Here is a 20,234-nt window from a genome sequence, read left to right as displayed (position 1 = left end):
GCTCAGTGGGTTCTGGCCTGCTTCACATCCCCTACTTTGTGCATCCCACTATTGGCGGAGTAGACCTTCTGTCACTCTACCCCCAACCTCTGGAACTCCATCCCAACAGTCCCTCCACCTCACCCCCTCGCTTCCTTCAAGACCTGGCTCGAGACCCTCTTCGACCGTGTCTTCAGTCACCCTCCTTCCCCCCGCCCCCACTCTGCACCCTCCCCGATCTTGACCCCCAGCTCGGATCCGAAACACTGATTGTTCAGCGCCTTGGGACGTTCTCCCAACACAAAAGGTGCTGTACAAATGTAATTTTGTTGAATCAGTTAATTTATGCTTGAGTGAATGTTAAGGTTAGGAATGTTTAATTTTTTGATGCTGCTTTATTAGCATTCAAACATTCACTAACTTCTATGTTTAGGCACTTGACATCTTTTATATTATTTCCCTTCCCCTCTTGAAGGTACCTTGGATTATTGTTGCACAATCTTGTTCAAGCAGTTTTTTTTTAAGACCAGATAGTGAGAGTATATATATATATATACACATCAAATGTTCCAGTAAAGGAATTACTGAATCTAAATAATTGTAAAATGTGTACTCTGCGTCCCCAAGGTTACTAAGGCCAATTTTGACACCAATGGCTCACATGCCTTGGTCGAAATCTGGTAAGCCATTGACCAAGAATAGAACTGGTTTCACTGGTCAGTGTGTTTAGCCAGTTTAGGTAGTACTATTGCTTCACTGGGCCATTTGGGGGAGCCCTTGTCACATTAAAAACTACCAAAACATCTTAAGTACTGTGGGGGCTGATTAACAGGTTTGATAATTAAACAATGTAGAACCAGCAATTTACCAATGATTTTATCAGTCCTCTCAAATTCAGAATGGTGTACTTAAAGTGCACTGCAATCTATATGTGTACATGGGATCTGGCTTATATTTGGTCTGCAGTACTAAAATCTTAAATGTGATATATATCAGCTCTCTCCCTTCTAAAAGCTTTGTATTAAATCCTATGAACTGCTCTAGTCGCATTTAAGAGGTTACATAATGGTTAACTTGGAAAAAAATCTCTAAGCCTTTGATTACAACTGGATTTAAATTGTTTCAAAAGTAGACTAATTCTACCTTAATGACTTCATTTTGTATTAATTCATAGAACTAATTTTGAAATTCACTACTGTAAATTTACTGTTTGGTATAATTTTTATGGGAAGGGAAAAAAGGACTTCTCACCCTCCTCCATTCCTTCTAACTTCCATCATCTGAGTGTTAATCAAGTTTGTATTGCGATTTGGCCAACGTTTTGCATCTTTCAAAAGAGAGCACTTTTGCTACCATTAATTCAAGATACAAACCATGTGCGTTTTGGTCCTGTTTACATACATTACTTTGTAACTAGGAATACTCTGGAATTTAAAATCATTATTAAATTATAATGACCTTGTTAACACTATCGTTTGTGTTTTTCTCACAAAAAGAGATGGTATCAGTTAGTTATGGATTTATTTCTGATGTGTTCTGGAAACCACTAAATTGCTCTAGGTTATTAAATTCAGCTAAAGTAAAACTTATTGAGTCAATTAAATTTTAAGGTCTTTCTTCATTTCCCTTTTTGTGGGCCCCTACCTGCCATATAATATTCTTAAGTGAGTGGCCTGCTCTGCTTCTCCTGTGGGATTGCAGCCTCTTCTCCCCAAATATGGAGAAACTCCTGCCCTCTGTTGAGCATCTTCCCACAACCACATAGCTGAAATGACCAAGTCCTGTTGTGGTTTAAATTGAGTGAGTATTTAGCTTCTAAATGCACAATGCTATCGTAAACTGCTAATAAGTCAGCTTTCTTGCATTTAATTATAGTTTAAATCTGTTTCGGTGAATATACTAAAACATTTTTCCTGTACTGTTTGAAAATGTTATTCAATAACATTTATATCTTGTACATGTACTTTTCAAAAACAAGACTGATTATTTGTCTAGTTCTTAATTCAACTGGGAACAAAATTGGGCTCCAAAAAATGTGTAGTTTTGAGTCTTATGTGCTGAGAAGCCTTTTTATTAAAAGCCAGATTATTAGCAAACAGATATGGATCACATCTAGTTTTTAGAATTTTAAAACTAGTAAGTGACTGTTCAACTGATATTTAATACTGTTAAGAGATTTTGTTATACACATGTTTACTTTGTATGCTTTCTGCATTACGCCACAGATAAGACCACATGTTCTGTCTTTTTTAAATTAAACATTTGAAGTGTGTATTTTTAATCTTTTGACAAGTTAAAAAACATAAGTGACTGTTTTTTCGCTCTATTGGGTCTTAATCATGGTCTCAAACATCTAATATCAGAGCAGAACTGTAAAACTGATTAAGTTTTGATTTTTTTTTAAAAAACTCTCCATCAATGCTGTTTGGAAAGAACTGACAAGTAGGTTTTGGTGTAGTTCAACTTTTTCCTGGAACAAGGGAGTACTGCTGTTTTTGAAGTATAAATCTTAAATCCTTTATTTTATAATGGACCATGGGAAGTCATGTGCCTACCATATTTTGCAGGGGCAATGTTCCATGAATCTGTAATTCAATTGATTGCCATCTATTTCTAGTAGAGAATAAACAAAAGAAATCATTACGACCTGTATATAAAAGGAATTCACCTATAGCTATAGTACCACCTCCCTGTATTGTGGAGAAGGAAGGGTCTACCCACTTGGCAAGGTTTTAGAGTCGAGATGTTTACTTTAAAAATCAACCTTCCTCCATGTGTTAAAATTTAGGGGATAGGCAACTGGAAGCAATATTCATTAATGTTCAAAATAGAGAATGTTTTCTGCATCTGAACCAAAACGTGACTAAAGCCAAAAAATATTTCATTGAAAGTAAAATTGATCTGAAACCAGCTCGTTGATCACTGTTTCTCGAGGAGTCTGTGGGTCAGTGATTAGCACTCGCCTCACAAGCGAGAAACCTGGGTTTGATTCCTGGCAGGGTGAAATGCTGGGCAAGTTTCCTTACTCCACACACCTCTTGTTTACCTAGCAGTAAGTAGGAACCTAGTTAGTCGATTGGCGGATCGCTTTTCCGAGATAATAAGTCCTTTTAAAAAAAATTATAATAAATTGGTCACTTGTTCCACAACTCTTTGCAGGACACTGCTGTGTGCAATTGGCTACAGAGTTTCACCCTCCAAATATAATTCACTTTACATTCTGTGAGCATTTGAGACGTCTCAAAAGACGTAATAAGGTGCTATACCAAATGCAACAACAAAATTACATTTGTATGGCGCCTTTCAAGTTGCGAGGACATCTCAAGGTACTTGACAATCAGTGTTTCCCCAAGCTGGGAGTCAGGATTGGGGAAGGTGGAGGGCAGTGGGAGAAGGAGGGTGATCGAAGGCACGGTTGAAGATGAGGGTCTTGGAAGGAGGCAAGGGAGGAGACAAGGATGAGAGACTCCAGGTTGTAGTTGCAGAGAGTGAGGGCAGAATAGCTGAAGGCCCACCCACCAATGTTGGGGCAGGTGAGGCGAGCGATGTGAAGCAGGCCGGAGCCTGCTGAGCAGAGGGAGTGAGTGGGTTGGTAGGTAGTTAGGAGGTCGCAGAGGTAGGGGGGCACAAGGCCATGGAGAGCTTTGAAGGTGAGGACCAGGATCTTGAACTGTATCCTGTATGTGATGGGAAGCCAATGGAGTTGGGCAAGGATGGGAGTGATAAGGACACAGAACCTGGTGCAGGAAAGGACACAGGCTGCAGAGTTCTGGATGATCTGCAGCCTTATGGAGAGAGGAGGTTGGGAGGCCAACAAGCAGGGAGTTTGCATAGTTGAGCCTGGATATTATGAATGTGTGTATGAGGGTTTCGGTGGCCTGCAGTGTGAGACAGTGGAGCCGGGCAATGTTGCGGAGGAAGGCAGAGCAGGTCATGGCACGGATGTGGGGTAGAAAGGATACTTGAGGGTCAAACAAGATGCTATGGTTCCTCTCTGGTTGGTGAGGTGGAGTGTGCATCCTTGGATGATGATGCTGTCAGTGCCTGAGGTATAGGGGCGCTGATGGGAGCAGTGGCAGTGGTCTTGGAGTCAAGGGTAGAGGCAGAGAGATAGAGTTGGGTGTCATCTGCATACTGCGGATTATGTCACCAAGAGGAAGCATATAGATATTGAAGAGGGGACCAAGGACAGCCCCGAGAAACACCGCATGAGATGGTACATGAGAGACTGTTGTGGAGATGAAGTGGAGACGGTGTGAGAGGTAGGATCTGAACCATTCAAGGACAGAACTGTGGAGGTTGAGGTGAGAGGAGAGGCGGTGGAGGAGGATAGAGTGGCAACAGTATTGAAGGCAGCAGAGAGGTCAAGGAGGACGAGCAGGCAGAGAGAGCCCTGGTCCCAGATGAACAAAATGTCATTGGTCACATAAATGCAAGGATTATTATATCTTAATTCCCATCTCACTCTCTAGGAATACTGTGCATTTTGGGGCACAATTGGAAAAGTGCAGACAAGAGGTAAATGAAGGTATGGATAGGGTTTGTTGTGATAGGTGTGGCAGAGGTGAAGAAAAGCAGTCTTGGGGCAGAGACTAGGTGTAAGGGGGAATGGAGATCTGAGGATCAAACAAGATGCCAATTTTTTTAGAGTGGCTATGCGGGGTGAGGAGATGTTAGTGATACCTAGAGGCATGGCTTCTGGGGTCTTGTTCATTTTCTAGATACAGGATTTTTAGCTCACAGGCAAGCGAAGCAGACAGGACATCAATGACTTGGAATCATGAGTGTAAGTGGAAAATTGGACTTGAGTGTCATCCACAAACATGTGGAAGTTAACCCACATCTGCATAGTATTGCCAAGAGGGAGCATGCAGTCGAGGAACAGGCGTATGGCTTTAGGAAGTATGTCAGAGCCATAGAGGGCGTAGAGGAGCTTTACTAAGATCATGCTAGTTGGACTTTGAGGATAAAAATTCCATTTGTGCAGAAATTAGAGGAACTGAGCCTAAGATCAGTGGAACAGAGAAGGTTGAGGGAAGACTAATATAGGACTTTAATATTATATGAGATTTTGATAGAATAGGATCAAATTATTTCCTGTTGTTGGTGAATCATTCACTAGAGGGCATCAATTACCAAGAAAGCAAAGGGAGAGATTAGGATGTTCTTACACAGAGGATTGTTAAAATTTTGAATGTTGTGTTGGATGTGGTGGTCAAGATCGAATCCATATACCTCTTTCAGGAGGGAACTGGATATAGCTTTAAAAGGAGCAATGTGAAAGAGGCAGGTAAATGGGCCTGAATGGATTACATTTTCAAAGAGTCAGCACAGAGATGATGAGTTGAATGATCTTTCTATTTTACTACAGACCTTTTGATAGAAGACTTCCTCTCTACTGCGTTTCTGGCCTTCCTCTCTATGGCCTTCCTCTACTAGAGGTAATCTATTTCAATACCCAGTGAAACTACAATAGAACAATAATACCAATTAAACAGCAGTCACCATTCAAAATGTAATCTTGGCATACTTTGATATATATTATGAATAGTCGTTACATTTGATTTAGATCCTTGGATTTCTCAAGTCCTTCACAGGATATTCTGTGTTGATATGTCTATATTGTACATTGAATGTGGCAGCTAATTTGTACACATCAATTCCCCACAAACTGCCATGAAATTAATGACCAATTTTATTATGAAATTGGATGGGCTGGAGGACCTTCTTCATCCAGACCAATCTTATGATCAATGGCCATGACATTGGAAGAAACTCCCCTTTTTTTACATGGGTGTCATGGGAGCTTTAACATCCATCTGAACAGGTTTAAACATGCAGCACAGGTTTAAACATGCAGGAGGATGTCTCAAAGTGTTTAACAATACTAGCGGGTCACCTGAATTGGTGGGTTAGGGAAGGGAAAGCTGACTGAAAGCATAGTCCAAGAGGTAGTCCTTGACCAAGATGAGAAAGAAGCAAGTCAGAGGGGCTTTATTGGAGTGGCAGTTAGACTACGAGTATCAAGTCCCAACTTGGGGCTTGAACCCACGATTTGGAGGTGAGGGCGCTACCAACTGAGCCAAGCTAACATTGGATCTTCCAGAACAATAAAGTCCAGCTTTAATTTTTTTTACTATCTTGCTTTTTTATGATCATATAACCATCATGTTATTCAATTTTTCGCAAAAAAAATAAGTTAGCTGCTTTTGAAACTGAAAACTTCGGTCTGAAAATAAAGAATTGCAACAAGTGATTCTGTTTAAATGTCAATTTAATACATTCAAATTAAAACACATTCAAAAACAAACTGATGCGACAACTGTAGCAGACAATTTGACACATTATACAAATATTGAAACTGAGGTAGGTCCAGTTGGTAAAGCAGAAGTTCACCATATTTGGGGTCCAAAATTTAATTAAATTCAGATTTAACATAACAAAGCAGCAATTAGATAAACATCCTGTAGAATTACAAAAAGCCATTGCATAATTTAAGCTTCACAGTTAAGTTGTTCATATTTTAATATCTAATCTAATGCTAGAATTTGTACTTTAATCACCTACTGTTTACATTCAACAAAAAAATTATTACCTTTAGGTTAGTACTAATTTTCTGAATAAAGGTTATATTGTACATATCGGCAAGTCAACCAAATCAGCTGGGAAAATTACTGGGAGATCTTGCTCCTCGAATAAATTTTCAGACTGGAATATGTTCTCTTCCTGTACAATATATATGATGCCTTCCTTGGTTTTAAACCTTTCTCGTGGCTTTGTTATATACCACAATCCTTTCCAAACAGTTGGGCATTTTTAGATGCAGAAAAGATTAAATGCCTTTCAATTTCAAAGTCTATTCAACTTCGGAGAAATTGTAAACTCCCCTTAAAACTCAGATCAAACCATACAAACCAGCATCTATTGCACCTGCTATATGGTTCTGAAACATAGCGAAGAATAAAGGCCACAAAGAATCTTGACACTTCCATGTCTTCACTAGATTTGTATAATCAGTTGAATAGATAAAGTGATAAAGAATAAAGCAAGTAATAGCCAGCCAGCTCCTGAAGTAATAGTGCTGGCTAGGTGGTGCTCAGAATCGAGCACTGTAATGGGAGCTAAATGAAACAAGGAAGTATGGAAGGACAATATTACCCTGGGGAAGCACTGTAGCAGAACCTCCTAGACAATTATATCACCTCAAAAGAGGTCTAGCAATAAGCCACAAACAGGATGACATATGAGGCTGGTTCAGCCCCTGTGTTCCTTCACACAGAGACCAACTCAGCTAAGCTTCAGCAAGAAATAGCTTAAAGCTGTGAAAATTCAGAGACTATGTCCATATCTGCCAGGGATGAAGACAAGTATGTCTCCCAAAGGGGTGTCCACTGTGTGAATGAAGGTTCATCTTACTACAAGATGCAAACATTTATCTGCCAAAATGCATAATCTTTTGTTAGGAATGAAAGTTGACTTATATAGTGACCATGAATCTTCTTGCATGAGAGGAATCAGTAGCAACAGTGCAATACATTTAATCAGCCAGAAATAGAAAAGGCTAATATTCTAATGCAAACAGATATAATAGGTAGAGACAATTTTCCAAGATTCAGTTTACTATCTAAAATAAGAAATGTAATATCCTTTACAAAACCAAGTATTAAGAAGCCAGCTTAAGAAGGTTATTACCAGAGATCGAATCTTTGTAACTCTGGCTGAACAATTCTGGATGTTGAGCTTACAAGAGAATTTCATATTTCAAGACGGCAAAGACGTCCCAAAAATATTTTCCACTTAAGTATTGCACCCTAGAATGTTAGAAAAAAACGAGCAAGCATATACAGTTTTGATTGCTTTCAGACCCTGGGCAAAAGAGCCAGAGCTGTTTGTATTCTTCACCAAAGCAAGCAAACGTGAATATCAAAAACCTCACCCACTAGTGAGGAATAACCTACCGAGCAGATCTTTCTTGTTCCTGTTAAATTACAGAGAGATTAAAATTACAGCCCCTTTGTAAGGTTTGCTGCCTTGAATTTGATGAACATTGAACCAAACCAAAAAGTGTTGAGAATCAAAAAGAAAAATGATCTTCCTTGTCAGGGTATTGTTAACAATGTTTCTGCCAAATGCCAAATCTCCTGAGTGCTGGTTTGCCAAGCACTGAAAGTAAGACTGAAGTGATTGTGTGAATTACATCATATCCAAAATTAAAAAGATGGGTCTCTTGGAAACCATAACAGTGAAAAGTACTGTTCTGGCTTTAAGGTGCCTCAGTGGAGTGCAACATATCCTTTATTTCTAACTATGAATTCCTCTGAGGTAAACCTAGTAACATAACCAATCATCAGACTTTGGGGTAAGCACTTGTCAATGATACGCTGTCACTTCAATCTTCATTCAGCTGTTTTTGGAATCTAGTGAGCCTCTGGGTGTCCAGTAGCATGAATGTATCAGGAGACATGGAGCAGGACATTCAGGATAAAAATTGGGAGACAGCAACTGGTCTATTGGGAACCATAAGAGTCAACATCTGACATTTGAAGCCAGTTTCTCTAGAATCTGTTTTTGAAGCTCAAATGTGCTGCTTGGGCATTGATGTCGTGCTGGGACTGACTTTCTTCGTCTGCTAGATGTTTTCATTTGTTGGAACATTTTAACCTGAAATTGTGAATTCACTGCTATGGTTCTCAAATGTCAGGAACCATCTGCTAAAAAGCTAATCCTTCCACAAGGATATAAACTGGCTGAGCTTTTTGACAATGGGACATTAACTTGACATGCACCATTCAATGAAACTGGAGTCTGCTAACTAAAAGGCATCATTGTTCATGTTTCATTTGTGAACAATGTTTCATTCTGCTCATTGGTTGATCAAGCTGTCCTATCAAGCATGTTTACTTTAGAGTACAATAAGACTGGTGCTGTATGCAGCTCTTGGATTTGACATAGACCCTAGTAAATAACCTGTGAAGGGAATTCTAATTTATGTTGATTGCAAGAGATGTCGCCTGGAGATCTGAATCATAAGCAATGTCTTCTAAAAGATGTTCCTAACATGGATTTAGTGACTGAGCTGGGACAACCCAGGCTTATATAGGAACATTACGCATTTGACCCATTTTGACCCAGGTTGACCCATTTTGATGATCAATACAGAACGTCTGGTCCAATTTCAACAGCTTTCGTAAGTGAAATGTTTACCTTTCTTTCCTTTTGTAAAGATGTTGACTGTTAATTTGGGCACTGGCTGCAGCAAGTGGTCACTCTTTATGTGAGAGCCTATACTAACCTGAGTATCTGTACTCTATTGGGGAGAGGTGACCGAAGGCACGATCGAAGAGGAAGGTCTTAAGGTTTGATTTGAAAATGGGGAATGAGGGAGCAAGATGGAGGGATTGGTGCAGAAAGTTCCAGAGCTTCAGAGCGTAGTGGCTGAAAGCACAGCCACCGATGATGGAACAGGGACACGCAGGAAGCCAGAGCCAAGCGAGCAGAGGTGACGGGTGGTGGCATGGGGAATAAGCAAGTTGGAGAGGGAGGATATGATAAGCAGGTCGAGAAGTCTATAACAGGATAGAGTACACTGAAAATTCACCCTGAGCATAATGAGCAGTATCCAGGGATAGAGATTTTCAGATAGAAATTTATAAACACGCCTCACATACATGCTTTTGAATGGGAATTTATGCAGGAACGATGAGAGGATAAAAATTGTGGTGTTTGTTCAAAATAATGTTCCATTCACTTTTCTTCTCCAACTGAATATTTGTCATTTCAGGCTTGACAAACACAGGGAGATGACGGAACCTCTAGTAAAGTGGCATTGAGTTGTCAAGGGCTGTAGCTGGCTGAACAGAATACTTGTTCACAGCTGATGTATTTGTCCCCAGTTCAAACTTGGCATACCATTAAGCATTTTATTTTGCTTNAAAAAAATCTAATTCAAAGTACACAGGTCGGTTGGTTAGTAGCTTCTTAGACACACAAGTACCACCAGAGTAAGTGATCCAATAGTGAGAGAAAACAGAGGATTCCTGTCTGCAAATCCTCAATAATACAACAGGAATGGAAAACACTTTGTCCCAGCTAAAAGCTCTCATAAAGAGTTCCCAGTAGTTTGGCTAACTTGTAGATATGGAGTATGTCGATTGTAAAAAAGGCAGAGGAATTTATATGATGCACTGCAAATATAAAGCATGAATTTACAATGGTGCTCTAATTAACACAGTATACATTCAGTTGTAAAATGCACAAAGATCAGTGACAGGACCAGATGCTATGCTAATGGCAGGACACCATTCACAGCTAAATAAGTTGATTTCATAAGAACTGAAAATCACGCCACCAAGACAGAACATGATTTTCCACAGTACCTGTCACCATTGAAAGTTACATACAAATTCATCTCATACAGAAAGGTCTACAATTTATTTTTGGTATTTCTAGTCTAGGTCATAATAAGCAAAATTTAACATCAAGCCCTGTCAGTGGAATTTGAACTTCAGCAATACATTCATGTAATACAAAGCTACCTGAGATCTGTGACAATAAAACTTACCCCTTATATTAATTATCGTCATCTGTCTTTCTACACAAAAGCCATGTGATCCTTTTCAACCCCAAGAACCCCATAAGGCAGGTATCTGTTGTATAAAGCTCACATAACACTGGGTAAATAAAAAATGCAAAAAATTCTCCTCTGTACAATTATGATCTTGAAAATCTCAAAAGTCAAAAATTTAGCCAGAAAAAAAACATGCACAGTGCAGTGGCAAATAAACTAGACCACAAGGTGGAAGACAACCTTGTTCATTTCTAGTCTGCAATATTTACAGCAGAACAGCCCTATTTCATGGTAATAAAAAATACAGAATTGTCTTTCTGTTCCATTCCTCCCTCAACCACCACCAACACTCGAGAGTGCTGAATGTTGTTGCTGGTCAAGCCTACATGCCTGTGTAATAATAATAATCCTTGCACTTGATATAGCGCTTTTCACATCTTCTAGACATCTCAAAGCACTTCACAGAATATACTATAAAGTGAATTGAAGGTATATTTGTAGACGAAACCCGGCAGCCAATTGTGCACAGCAGTGTCCCACAAACAGTCGAGCATTGAAGTGGACCAATTTTAGTATTGGTTTTTTTTCTTGAGGGATTATTATTAGGCGTGTGGAGTAAGGAAACTTGTCCAAGGTTTCGCCCTGCTGGGAATCGAACCCAGGTCTCTCGCTTGAAAATCCTGAGCTACAGGACTCCTGTGTAGCTTGAAGTTGACATCATGCTGACACTTTTCAAACTAAAGATCAAAAATGTTGTACTTTTTTGGCTTTTCCTTCAATTGGTTCAGTCAAATCTAAATTACTGTGCTACTAAATTGCAAGCCAAGCGACTGTGGCACCCAGCAGAAAGAGTTTTACGCTAAACTTTGTGTTTCAATGATATGGTCTTCAGTATAAACAATGCATTGAATGTGGGGGATGTGAAAGGGGGAGGATTGGATAGGAACGAAGGCATGAATTGCTTTGGAACCAATTTAACATTTTCAGTCTGTTACACGTCTCTTGCTGGTTTTGATTGCTAACCAAGTTATCATTTTACACAGAAGACCCCGTAGGAATTTGGACTGCCATAGGTGTATAAAAACTAAAATAATCAAGTGTTGTGTGGTGTGGCGTGTTGTTGATGGGGATAAAATACAGACAGACCTATGTTACATTCAGTTATATCCCCATAAAGCATTTCCTTTGAAAAGTTAAATAAAATAATGAAAAAGGACACATTAAAGGGCACACAGCAGTAAGAAGTGTGACACTAGTGCAGGTTTACTCTTTGCATATTTTACAAAAGAAACTGAAATTTGTGTTTCCTCCGTCCTCCAAACAGTATGTAGCTTTACCATTTAACATTAAAGACAAAGGATATTAAGTTTCTGACCATCAAGTCTACCATTGTGTCCTCATTCAGCCTGCTTATTTAGAGAAAGTGTGGTTTAATGGTTAACTTACAGTATTCATAAAAACAATGGTGCAAATAAGTGTAAATAAAAGCATGCAACAGGTTGTGCAATTCAAACCAACCAGCCTTGCGCAGGATAATAATCCTTGCATTTGATATAGCGTTTTATCACATCTTCGTCTCAAAGCGCTTCACAGAATATACTGTAAAGTAAATTGACTGTATATTTGTGGGCGAATCACAAGAACATATAATGCAGGCTATATTTCTACAAAATAAAATTACAAATGAGCACAGAACTGTATTGTGTATGGTAAGAAGTCTTTTCTGGACCAAATGGCATTAAATTTTACAGCAATTCCTTCACTGAAATCATTATGTGATGAAATTGTACACTTTTATCTAATAATTTGCTTCAATTTGAAAGTTCCAGCAGATATGTGAGCTTTCTAGGGAACTTTGTGAGATTAAGTACTACACAACAAATAGGTACGCAGCCATATACTACAAAAAAGTTAGTAGAATTGGTAATATGATTACAGGCAACCTCTCCATTGTCACATAATTGTAAACCCCTGAGTTTAACTGTAACTAGGTACAGTCTGAATAGTGACGGAGAATCTTCAACATACAATCTTCAATTGTCTTCACTCCACTGTTTTGGTTCCATTCAGTGAAGTGTTTCACTCAATAGCAGTTCACCTTTCTTTTGATTCAGGTCAACTTTTGTTTTGGCATCATTGGGCACAAGAACCTAATTTGGAAATGGGCAGTGAGAGTCAAAACCAGACATATATGCAACACTCTATAGCTTTACTCTGCTTTCTTCCGGCACACTCAATAGGTTGATGCACCGTGTTTGTAGGAAAAGCCCTTCCTCACAAATTGCACAGTGCACTCTCCTCTGGAGTTATTGGAAAAAAAACTGAAATTAGAATGGATCCCATTTTAATCCCAAAGGCATCCTCTCTGTTCTGATATGATTGCTTGTTAAAGTGACCATGGTCAGACCGCCCAACCAAATGCTGATTTTTGCTGCACAATTGTGCCACTTTTGCCCTCTTCCCATCGACCCATCACCTTCTTTGACTTTTCTTGCCATCCATGTGAGTTTAAATATGCCGTCCAGTAAGAAAATAAAGTGGCTTGTCATCACTGCTACTGGCTGTTTGGAACTCATCACGGAGCCGGAACTGCCATTCATCTTCTAGCTCCAAACGAACGATCGTCTGTCGAAGTGAGCTTCGATCTTGGCAAATGACACAAAGGGTGGCACCTTCAATTGCAAACACAAGTCATATTTAATCACCATCACACAGGCACTGCACATAGAGACCAACCCCACTGATGCCTTAAGCTCCATCAATTCTAAGCCTCCTCACATCAATTCATTGCAATTGAAACAACCAACTCACTTCTGTACACAATTCCAAAATAGTCAATTTGCTGGAAATAAAAATGTGCCCATTGAGTATCTGACATTGATCATATCTGCTTGATGTAGAGCTTCCCCTGACACGCTTCTCAATGGTGAAGCTCGAGGTATCACTAGTGTGCTACCTCTCCCTGCTGCCTGGCTGAAAAGAGGAACGCCCTGGGTGAGAAATACTAGGTATGAACCCACCTTGTGGTGGTAGTGCACTCACACACTGGTATGCTAATAGGTGCTAATCTATGATCACCTGGTGTACAAGATGTCAACTATAAAAGGGTGGGCAGCATCTGAGTTGCTTGCCAGAACTACTCCCTCTCTATCACACTGTGTAATGCCCCTCTCTACCTTTTCCCTCTCTGTATTCTCTCCCGTCACATTGTGTAATCCCTCTCTCTACTCCCTCCATGTAACACTCTAATAATCTTTCGCAATCTACGTTCTTTAAGCCTCTAAATGGGGCATTGTCAAAACCATTTTTCTACTTTCTTTCCTATCCTTTTCCACCTCCGTGCGTTATGCACTGAGCCATAAGCTTTTACCTAAGTTTTACAACAAACAAAATGAAGGGTACAGAAAGGAACTTATCTAAAAACTGAGAATGCACTTCCAATAGAGACAAGCAAGGTCAGGTGTCAGCCATTTGGGCTTTCTGGCTATCCCACACAATCTAACTTAGTACCATGTATAGCCTGGAACAATGGCACATTACCTTTAAGAAAAGTAAATTTCTTGAGGAGATCAGCCACAACAAAGGAGTCACAGAGGTAAAGGAGAAGTCCACCAAATAACACCTCCTCATAGGCTATGTTCACTGAGTGAGGACGGGAACTTATATAACAGAGGGAAACCTAAGAATAGGAAAGAACATGAAATGTAGCAGCACCAATATCCAGGTTAATAGGTTAATTCCAGGGCGCTACTCCGCGTGAACGGTGCTATATTAATCAAGTTGTTGTTGTTGTGGTTATTGTTAATAGTTCCATGTCAGAATTACAGTAAACTCTGCATAACTCATCACCCCAAGGGAAAAGGGCTCAGTACGAGTCATCAGGAATGGCGAGTTAGGCATAGGTCCTCCGGGGCCATAAGAAGGCGCTATGACTGGTGCGAGTGCTGGGCGGATGTTGGGCGCACATGCTCAGATGCATCACACAGGCCTCTGGTGTGTTGGATAGCCGCGTCGTGGTCTACCGCCCTATGCTGTCGCAGAGGTCTCTGGTGTATTGGAGGGCTGTGCTATGGCCTCCCGCACTTCGTCAAATTGATCTGTTGGAAGAGACTCAGCATCCATTTTGCCTCCGGTAAAGGACCTGGAGGTTGCTCGCGTCTTCCCCAGTACAGGCCTCCCATCCCGCCTCCCCCCTATCCTGTGACAAAAAAGCTTCAGCTTAATATGCACCTTATTCACTATATGCTGCTGCAGTAATATCCCACAGTATAGGCTGCTCTCAAACTGCACCCTCTCTACTGCACAGGAGACTCTGGCAGGAGCCACATCAAATGGTAATTGTACAGCGGTGAAAGGAAGTCATCAGATAAGAGATGACTAAACAGTTCATTCTCACTGATCTGTGCAATTTATTTACTAACCTTTAGGAATCGACTCACCTCAGGTCCCAGGTTTAAGTAGGTATCAATGGCCAAGACTGGGTTCTTGTTGTTGCACACAGCCTTAGGAAAGAGCTTGTAGCTGGCTTGTTGTAGGAACTTCTCTAGAAGGAACTGGGCAGGAGCAGCTAAGAGGGTGCTCTCACTGTCCGGAGCACAGACGTACTGTGAGGCTGAAATCATATTCAGGCTGTCGCTCACCTGTTAGCACAGAAACCAACATTTCAATCAATCTCAATGCTCTGAATTTATCCACATGAAATGGTGGAGTGGTAAAAGGCACCCTCGACAGAATTCTCTTCAGCAAAGAAACTGTTATGAAAAGGGTTGGGACAGAGGTGGAATTAAAGAGGCATTCAGGACACCTCCTAGTGACAACTTCAGAACTACAATAGTGGGTGATCTCAGATCTGGTCACTTCTCCGTGTGGCATTGTGCACAGGGGAGAGTCGTCTAAGAAAATAGGGAAAGAAGAAAATAGCTTATAAATTATTCCCAAATGATTCTGTTACCCTGCCTTATACACTCCACACTATATCTCAGTTACCTGCAGCCTAGCATGTGACTGTGCATGGTTTCAGTAAATCTGATAACGATACATCTGAATACCTAAGTGGCCAATTTCATTGTGCTTTTGTGTGACTTTATTGGCACACATTGATTGATTCATTAAATAAAATCAACTTAGAACTACACTTCAAAGAAACTCCTGCTAATAAACACTTTAGAGACTTTTTGATGTGATAAGTCGGTCTTAAGTCTTAAAATAGTCACTATATTAAGTGCAATTATTATTTATTGATGCCAGATCATTCTCCATTTTTTCATCGAGTCTTTAATTCAATATGCCTTAATCTTTATCATTCAGGTGGAAATTGAACGATGTGTCTATTTTAAAGATTGGGGAGTTTATCCTTATTGTCCAGACTAATATCCCTCTCATCCAAATCCATTCCAAATAATGCAAGTTTGTTCTGAAAAAATTGACTGCTCATTTCATTTGTTATTTGTGGGACCTTATTAGGGAAAGTTACCAGCTGCTTGCCTACATAATAACACTTGCTTCATTTCAAATAACTGTTGAATTCTCATTTTGTGAAGTGTTTTGAGATGATATTTTCCATGAACGCTACTACAGTGTATATGAATGGGAATCATTTCTTTCTGGAGGCAGCACATCTTTAGCTCAAAATGTAAGCTCACTCCCCTGCTTTATGCAAACAGTACAAAGGCAGAAAAACTGACAACTTTTACACATTTTACGAGGCTACAAATGATATGGCAAATGTTTCCAAGAAAGTCTGCATTTGGAAGAGACGACAGGACAAGATAGTCCTTACCATCAGCTTGGCTTTTATCACAAAGTCTTTATGTCCCCCCACTTGGATGTGTTTCTTCATAAGGCTAAAGTGATTGAATCGACATATGAGCAAACCGCTGCTGTTCGTCCGTAAGTTGAAGTCAATATCTTCACAGGTGTACCTAGCAGAAACATATGGGTCAATAACAATGCCAATCCTTTACAGTCTGCTTCCCCACTCGAGGCACTGACAGAGCAGTCTTCTTTCTTTGAGGACATACAATGGCACATCCTGAGCTGAAGAGTTCTGCAAGATTTCAAATGAATAGCTCCCTCTTATAGGTCATCAGGGCTTGGGTTTTTGTGAAAGAACTGAACAGTGCTAGTTCTGCTACTCCAGTCAACCAGGCAAAAGACTAATGATTGGCATGGTTTCCGTGACAGAAGTCAGTCACAAGCCAGCCTGTTATTAGTAACTCGCTCTACCCCACTAACAAGTACAACTAACCATAATATTTATAAATAAGAAGTTATGCAATGAAAAGTAGAGTTCCTCCCTCCACGTATTTGCAAGAAATAGTTATATGTTGTGAAAAGTAACCATGCTTAAGCTGGCTGGAAGTAATGGCTCAAGAACTGTTAATATTGCTGGTACCCAGTCAGTTTGTGTGTTTACTGAAAATCTGAAATAAAAACAGAAAATGCATAGCACTTCATCGGGGTCTAAAAGAGACTGATGATTTAAAGCTTCGATGTGACTGATGATTTAAAGCTTCGGTGTGAGCCTTCATTAGAAGTGAAGATGTATGTAATACCATTAATATGAATTCCCTTGAATTCCTGCTTCAGAATAATTGGTTTATATTGCTTTGTGCAGATCGTCACTCACCACTTAGAAGACTGAGTACTACAAGCCATTGTTAATTTGTAATGTAAAGCAACAGAAAATAACCAGAGGAGAAAAAATACAGAAAGTAAAACTGCTGACATCAAATTCTTCATCTTTTCTATGTTTTTAACAGCTTGACAACAGTGAATATGATTGAACTCAAAACATTCCTCACCACCGACTCTCTATGAATACAAAGTGGTCATCCATGTGAATCTCTATACTTCTACCAACAGTCGGTGAATGCCCAGTCTGGCTAGGGTTATTCTGTTCAACTTACCTGTTGAGGTCATACTGCACATTCTGTGTCAGATCAACATTCAGCAATATGAAATCATGTATGTGACACTGAGAAAAGGGGCTCCTCAGTCTGCCAGTATTCAGTCTGCTGTTCCACTTCTGAATCCCACAAAGTGCATAATGTGTGATTTTCGGGGTGGCCTCAATATGCTGGAGGATGGTCTTTAAGGAAACATTCTTTGTGGACACAGTTGCCTCCATTGTTTCACTGTTTAAAGCAAACATTCATCAGTGTCATAGTATAGTGCACGTGTCCCTGGAATCACACTGCTCCGTTCCCCAATAATAATAATAATAATAATCCTTGCATTTGATATAGTGCTTTTCACGTCGGGAGGACGTCCCAAAGCGCTTCACAGAACACGCTGTAAAGTGAATTGACTGTATATTTGTGGGCGAACGCGGCAGCCAATTGCGCACAGCAATGTCCCACAAACAGTCGTAGATTGAAAATGACCAATTTATTATTGTTTTTGGTTTTTGGAGGGATTATTATTAGGCATGTGGAGTAAGGAAACTTGGCCAAGGTTTCGCCCTGCCTGGAATTGAACTCAGTTCTCTCGCTTGCAAAGCGAGTGCTCTAACCACTGAGCTACAGGACTCCAATGGTCAATTACATTTTGTACAGAAACATTAATCAGGGAAAATAAATCTGAAACTGTCAAAACAGATTGGAACTTGCATGTAGTAAAGTGGAGTCGATAGCACAAGTACAGACACGGTGGGCCTAATGGCCTGTCTGTGCTGTGAATTTTCTATGATTATATGCTGTAAATGAACAGGTTCTGTTAAGACACATTTTGGAGTAAAGGAAATGGTCTTGAGTGCTATGAACCCACTGCTGCATTTGCCTCTCTTACCTGCTCGGTTCCTCCACGTTGTGAACATTCCACAGGACACAACAATCATCAATGATAAGTATAAAGGGCCACACGCATTGCCGTTTGACGCCAGTCTCCTCTTGACGGTTTCGTTCCAGCTCCAGATTGTGATATGACAGCTCTTTGATTAGAAAACGGGCAGTGCCTGAAGATGTCAGACAGTTAACAAACAGGGCATTACACAATTACACTGCCTTATTCTGCATACAAAACAAAACATCCTTTGCCCCTGACATTGAAAGTATAAACCCGAAAAAAATCAAATCCAGTTTTGTAGCCATCACACTTCTGACAATGTATTCACCTGAGATGTATTTTAACTGCAAATAATTTTATAATAATAATCCTTACATTTGTGATAGTGCCTTTCACATTGTGAGGACGTCTCAAAGCACTTTCCAGGATATGCTGTGAGGTGGAGTGAACTGTACCTTGTGGGCAAACGCAGCAGCCAATTTGTGCACAGCAATGTCATACTGACAGCCATGAGTGAATGAACCTCGCAAATAAAATTGGCCTTTCACTTTGGTTGTTTGTGGGACATTGCTGTGCCATGTAGGCTGCTGTATTTGCCTACAAAATACACAGTCACTATAATTTGCAGTAAATTCCTGTGAAGCACTGCAATATAAACTCACAATGTAAGGATTACTATTAATGTGAAAAGTCTTCTAATAAATACAAGGATTACATTTGTTATAAGACCTAACACATTGGGAAGACATCCCAATGTAATAGGCCTTATAACAAATGCAAGGAATATTATTTATTTATTAATAATTATACGAATATTGATAAAACACTTTTGTGTCTTTCATAAATATGGAGGGGAAGAATCATACGATTCTCACAAGGATATGCTATTCCCACAATTTTAACCATTTTAAGATTTGTAATCCTTAAACACATTGACATATTAAATGAGGATGAATTCTAAGCTGTACAGCAACTTGAAATCAGAAATACACAAAATAACTTTGAATTCCAATAACTTGCATCATAGATCTAGGAAAAAGTGCCTTACTAGAAGTTTTCACATGACAGATCAGCTATAGGAAAAATTATTAAATCTTGTGAACAATGAGCCTCAAGTGATGCAGTTTAACATCAGTCAATCTTCTCTGAGAAACCATACTGCCCATTATGTTATTCTCTATTTAACCAGAAAACACAAAAGCTGGCATTACTTACCAACCCCTGCACCATTGAACATGCCTGGCAATACCAACATGATATGGTTAGGCCAGTATTTTCGGTAGAGAGGCATTTCGTATTCTTTAACTACGAGGACATGAAGGTGGTTTGCACCCTCTATGGCATGGTAGAGGTTCAGAAGGCCGTGCTCATGCCGCCCTGTGGTAGGTGTAAAGATAGGACTCTTCACTAAACTTGGATTCTGCCAAAACATATAAAAGGAAATACAGCTAAATAAAAGCAATTACATCAAATGTAATGTTAACGTCATCTAATGTTATATTTACAAAACCCCAGTAAATTGGGGTCTTAACATTATGTAGATTTATATACATTTCCTGGGTGGAATTGTCAACAACTACTGATCAAATTCATTTTGCTAATTTATTAATAAAATGCCATTAACTATGTTAAAACTTTATAGACATAACAATTGGGCAGGTGAAATACTTGAGGTTGGTAAAATTACCAAACTTGAAGAAATCGCAATGGAAGCCACCAGCAAAGGCAGTAACTTGTGGGAATGGGCACTATAGATTTTGAAACATGTACACAGTTCTGAATCATTCTTTGCTCATTTCATACACTCAATTGACTGCATTACAAGCTTCAACAAACTAAAATTAATTTCTTCATTAGGCTCTTGGGCTAGGGAGACAGAAACGACTCCCATTCCTCGGAAATT

General features: G+C 39.7%; 1 protein-coding gene across 1 annotated transcript in view; it reads right to left on the bottom strand.

The window, feature by feature from the left end:
* Positions 1 to 12,134: 12,134 nt before the first annotated feature.
* The window catches only part of greb1l (GREB1 like retinoic acid receptor coactivator), a 144,005-nt gene continuing 135,905 nt past the window's right edge, over positions 12,135 to 20,234 (bottom strand). Inside the window, exons 28-34 of the mRNA XM_007900925.2 lie at positions 19,547 to 19,751; positions 18,335 to 18,500; positions 17,455 to 17,682; positions 16,326 to 16,467; positions 14,986 to 15,186; positions 14,087 to 14,225; positions 12,135 to 13,218 (exon numbers count right to left, since the gene is read on the bottom strand). Coding sequence (XP_007899116.1) covers positions 13,055 to 13,218; positions 14,087 to 14,225; positions 14,986 to 15,186; positions 16,326 to 16,467; positions 17,455 to 17,682; positions 18,335 to 18,500; positions 19,547 to 19,751 — 1,245 coding nt within the window. The 3' untranslated portion in view covers positions 12,135 to 13,054. The remainder of the gene's footprint in view (positions 13,219 to 14,086; positions 14,226 to 14,985; positions 15,187 to 16,325; positions 16,468 to 17,454; positions 17,683 to 18,334; positions 18,501 to 19,546; positions 19,752 to 20,234) is intronic.

The sequence above is a fragment of the Callorhinchus milii genome, unplaced genomic scaffold (assembly GCF_018977255.1).
Source record: "Callorhinchus milii isolate IMCB2004 unplaced genomic scaffold, IMCB_Cmil_1.0 Scaffold2, whole genome shotgun sequence".
Taxonomy (NCBI): domain Eukaryota; kingdom Metazoa; phylum Chordata; class Chondrichthyes; order Chimaeriformes; family Callorhinchidae; genus Callorhinchus; species Callorhinchus milii.
Note: the sequence above shows the minus strand (reverse complement) of the source record. Positions and strands in the feature narration are given on the sequence as shown.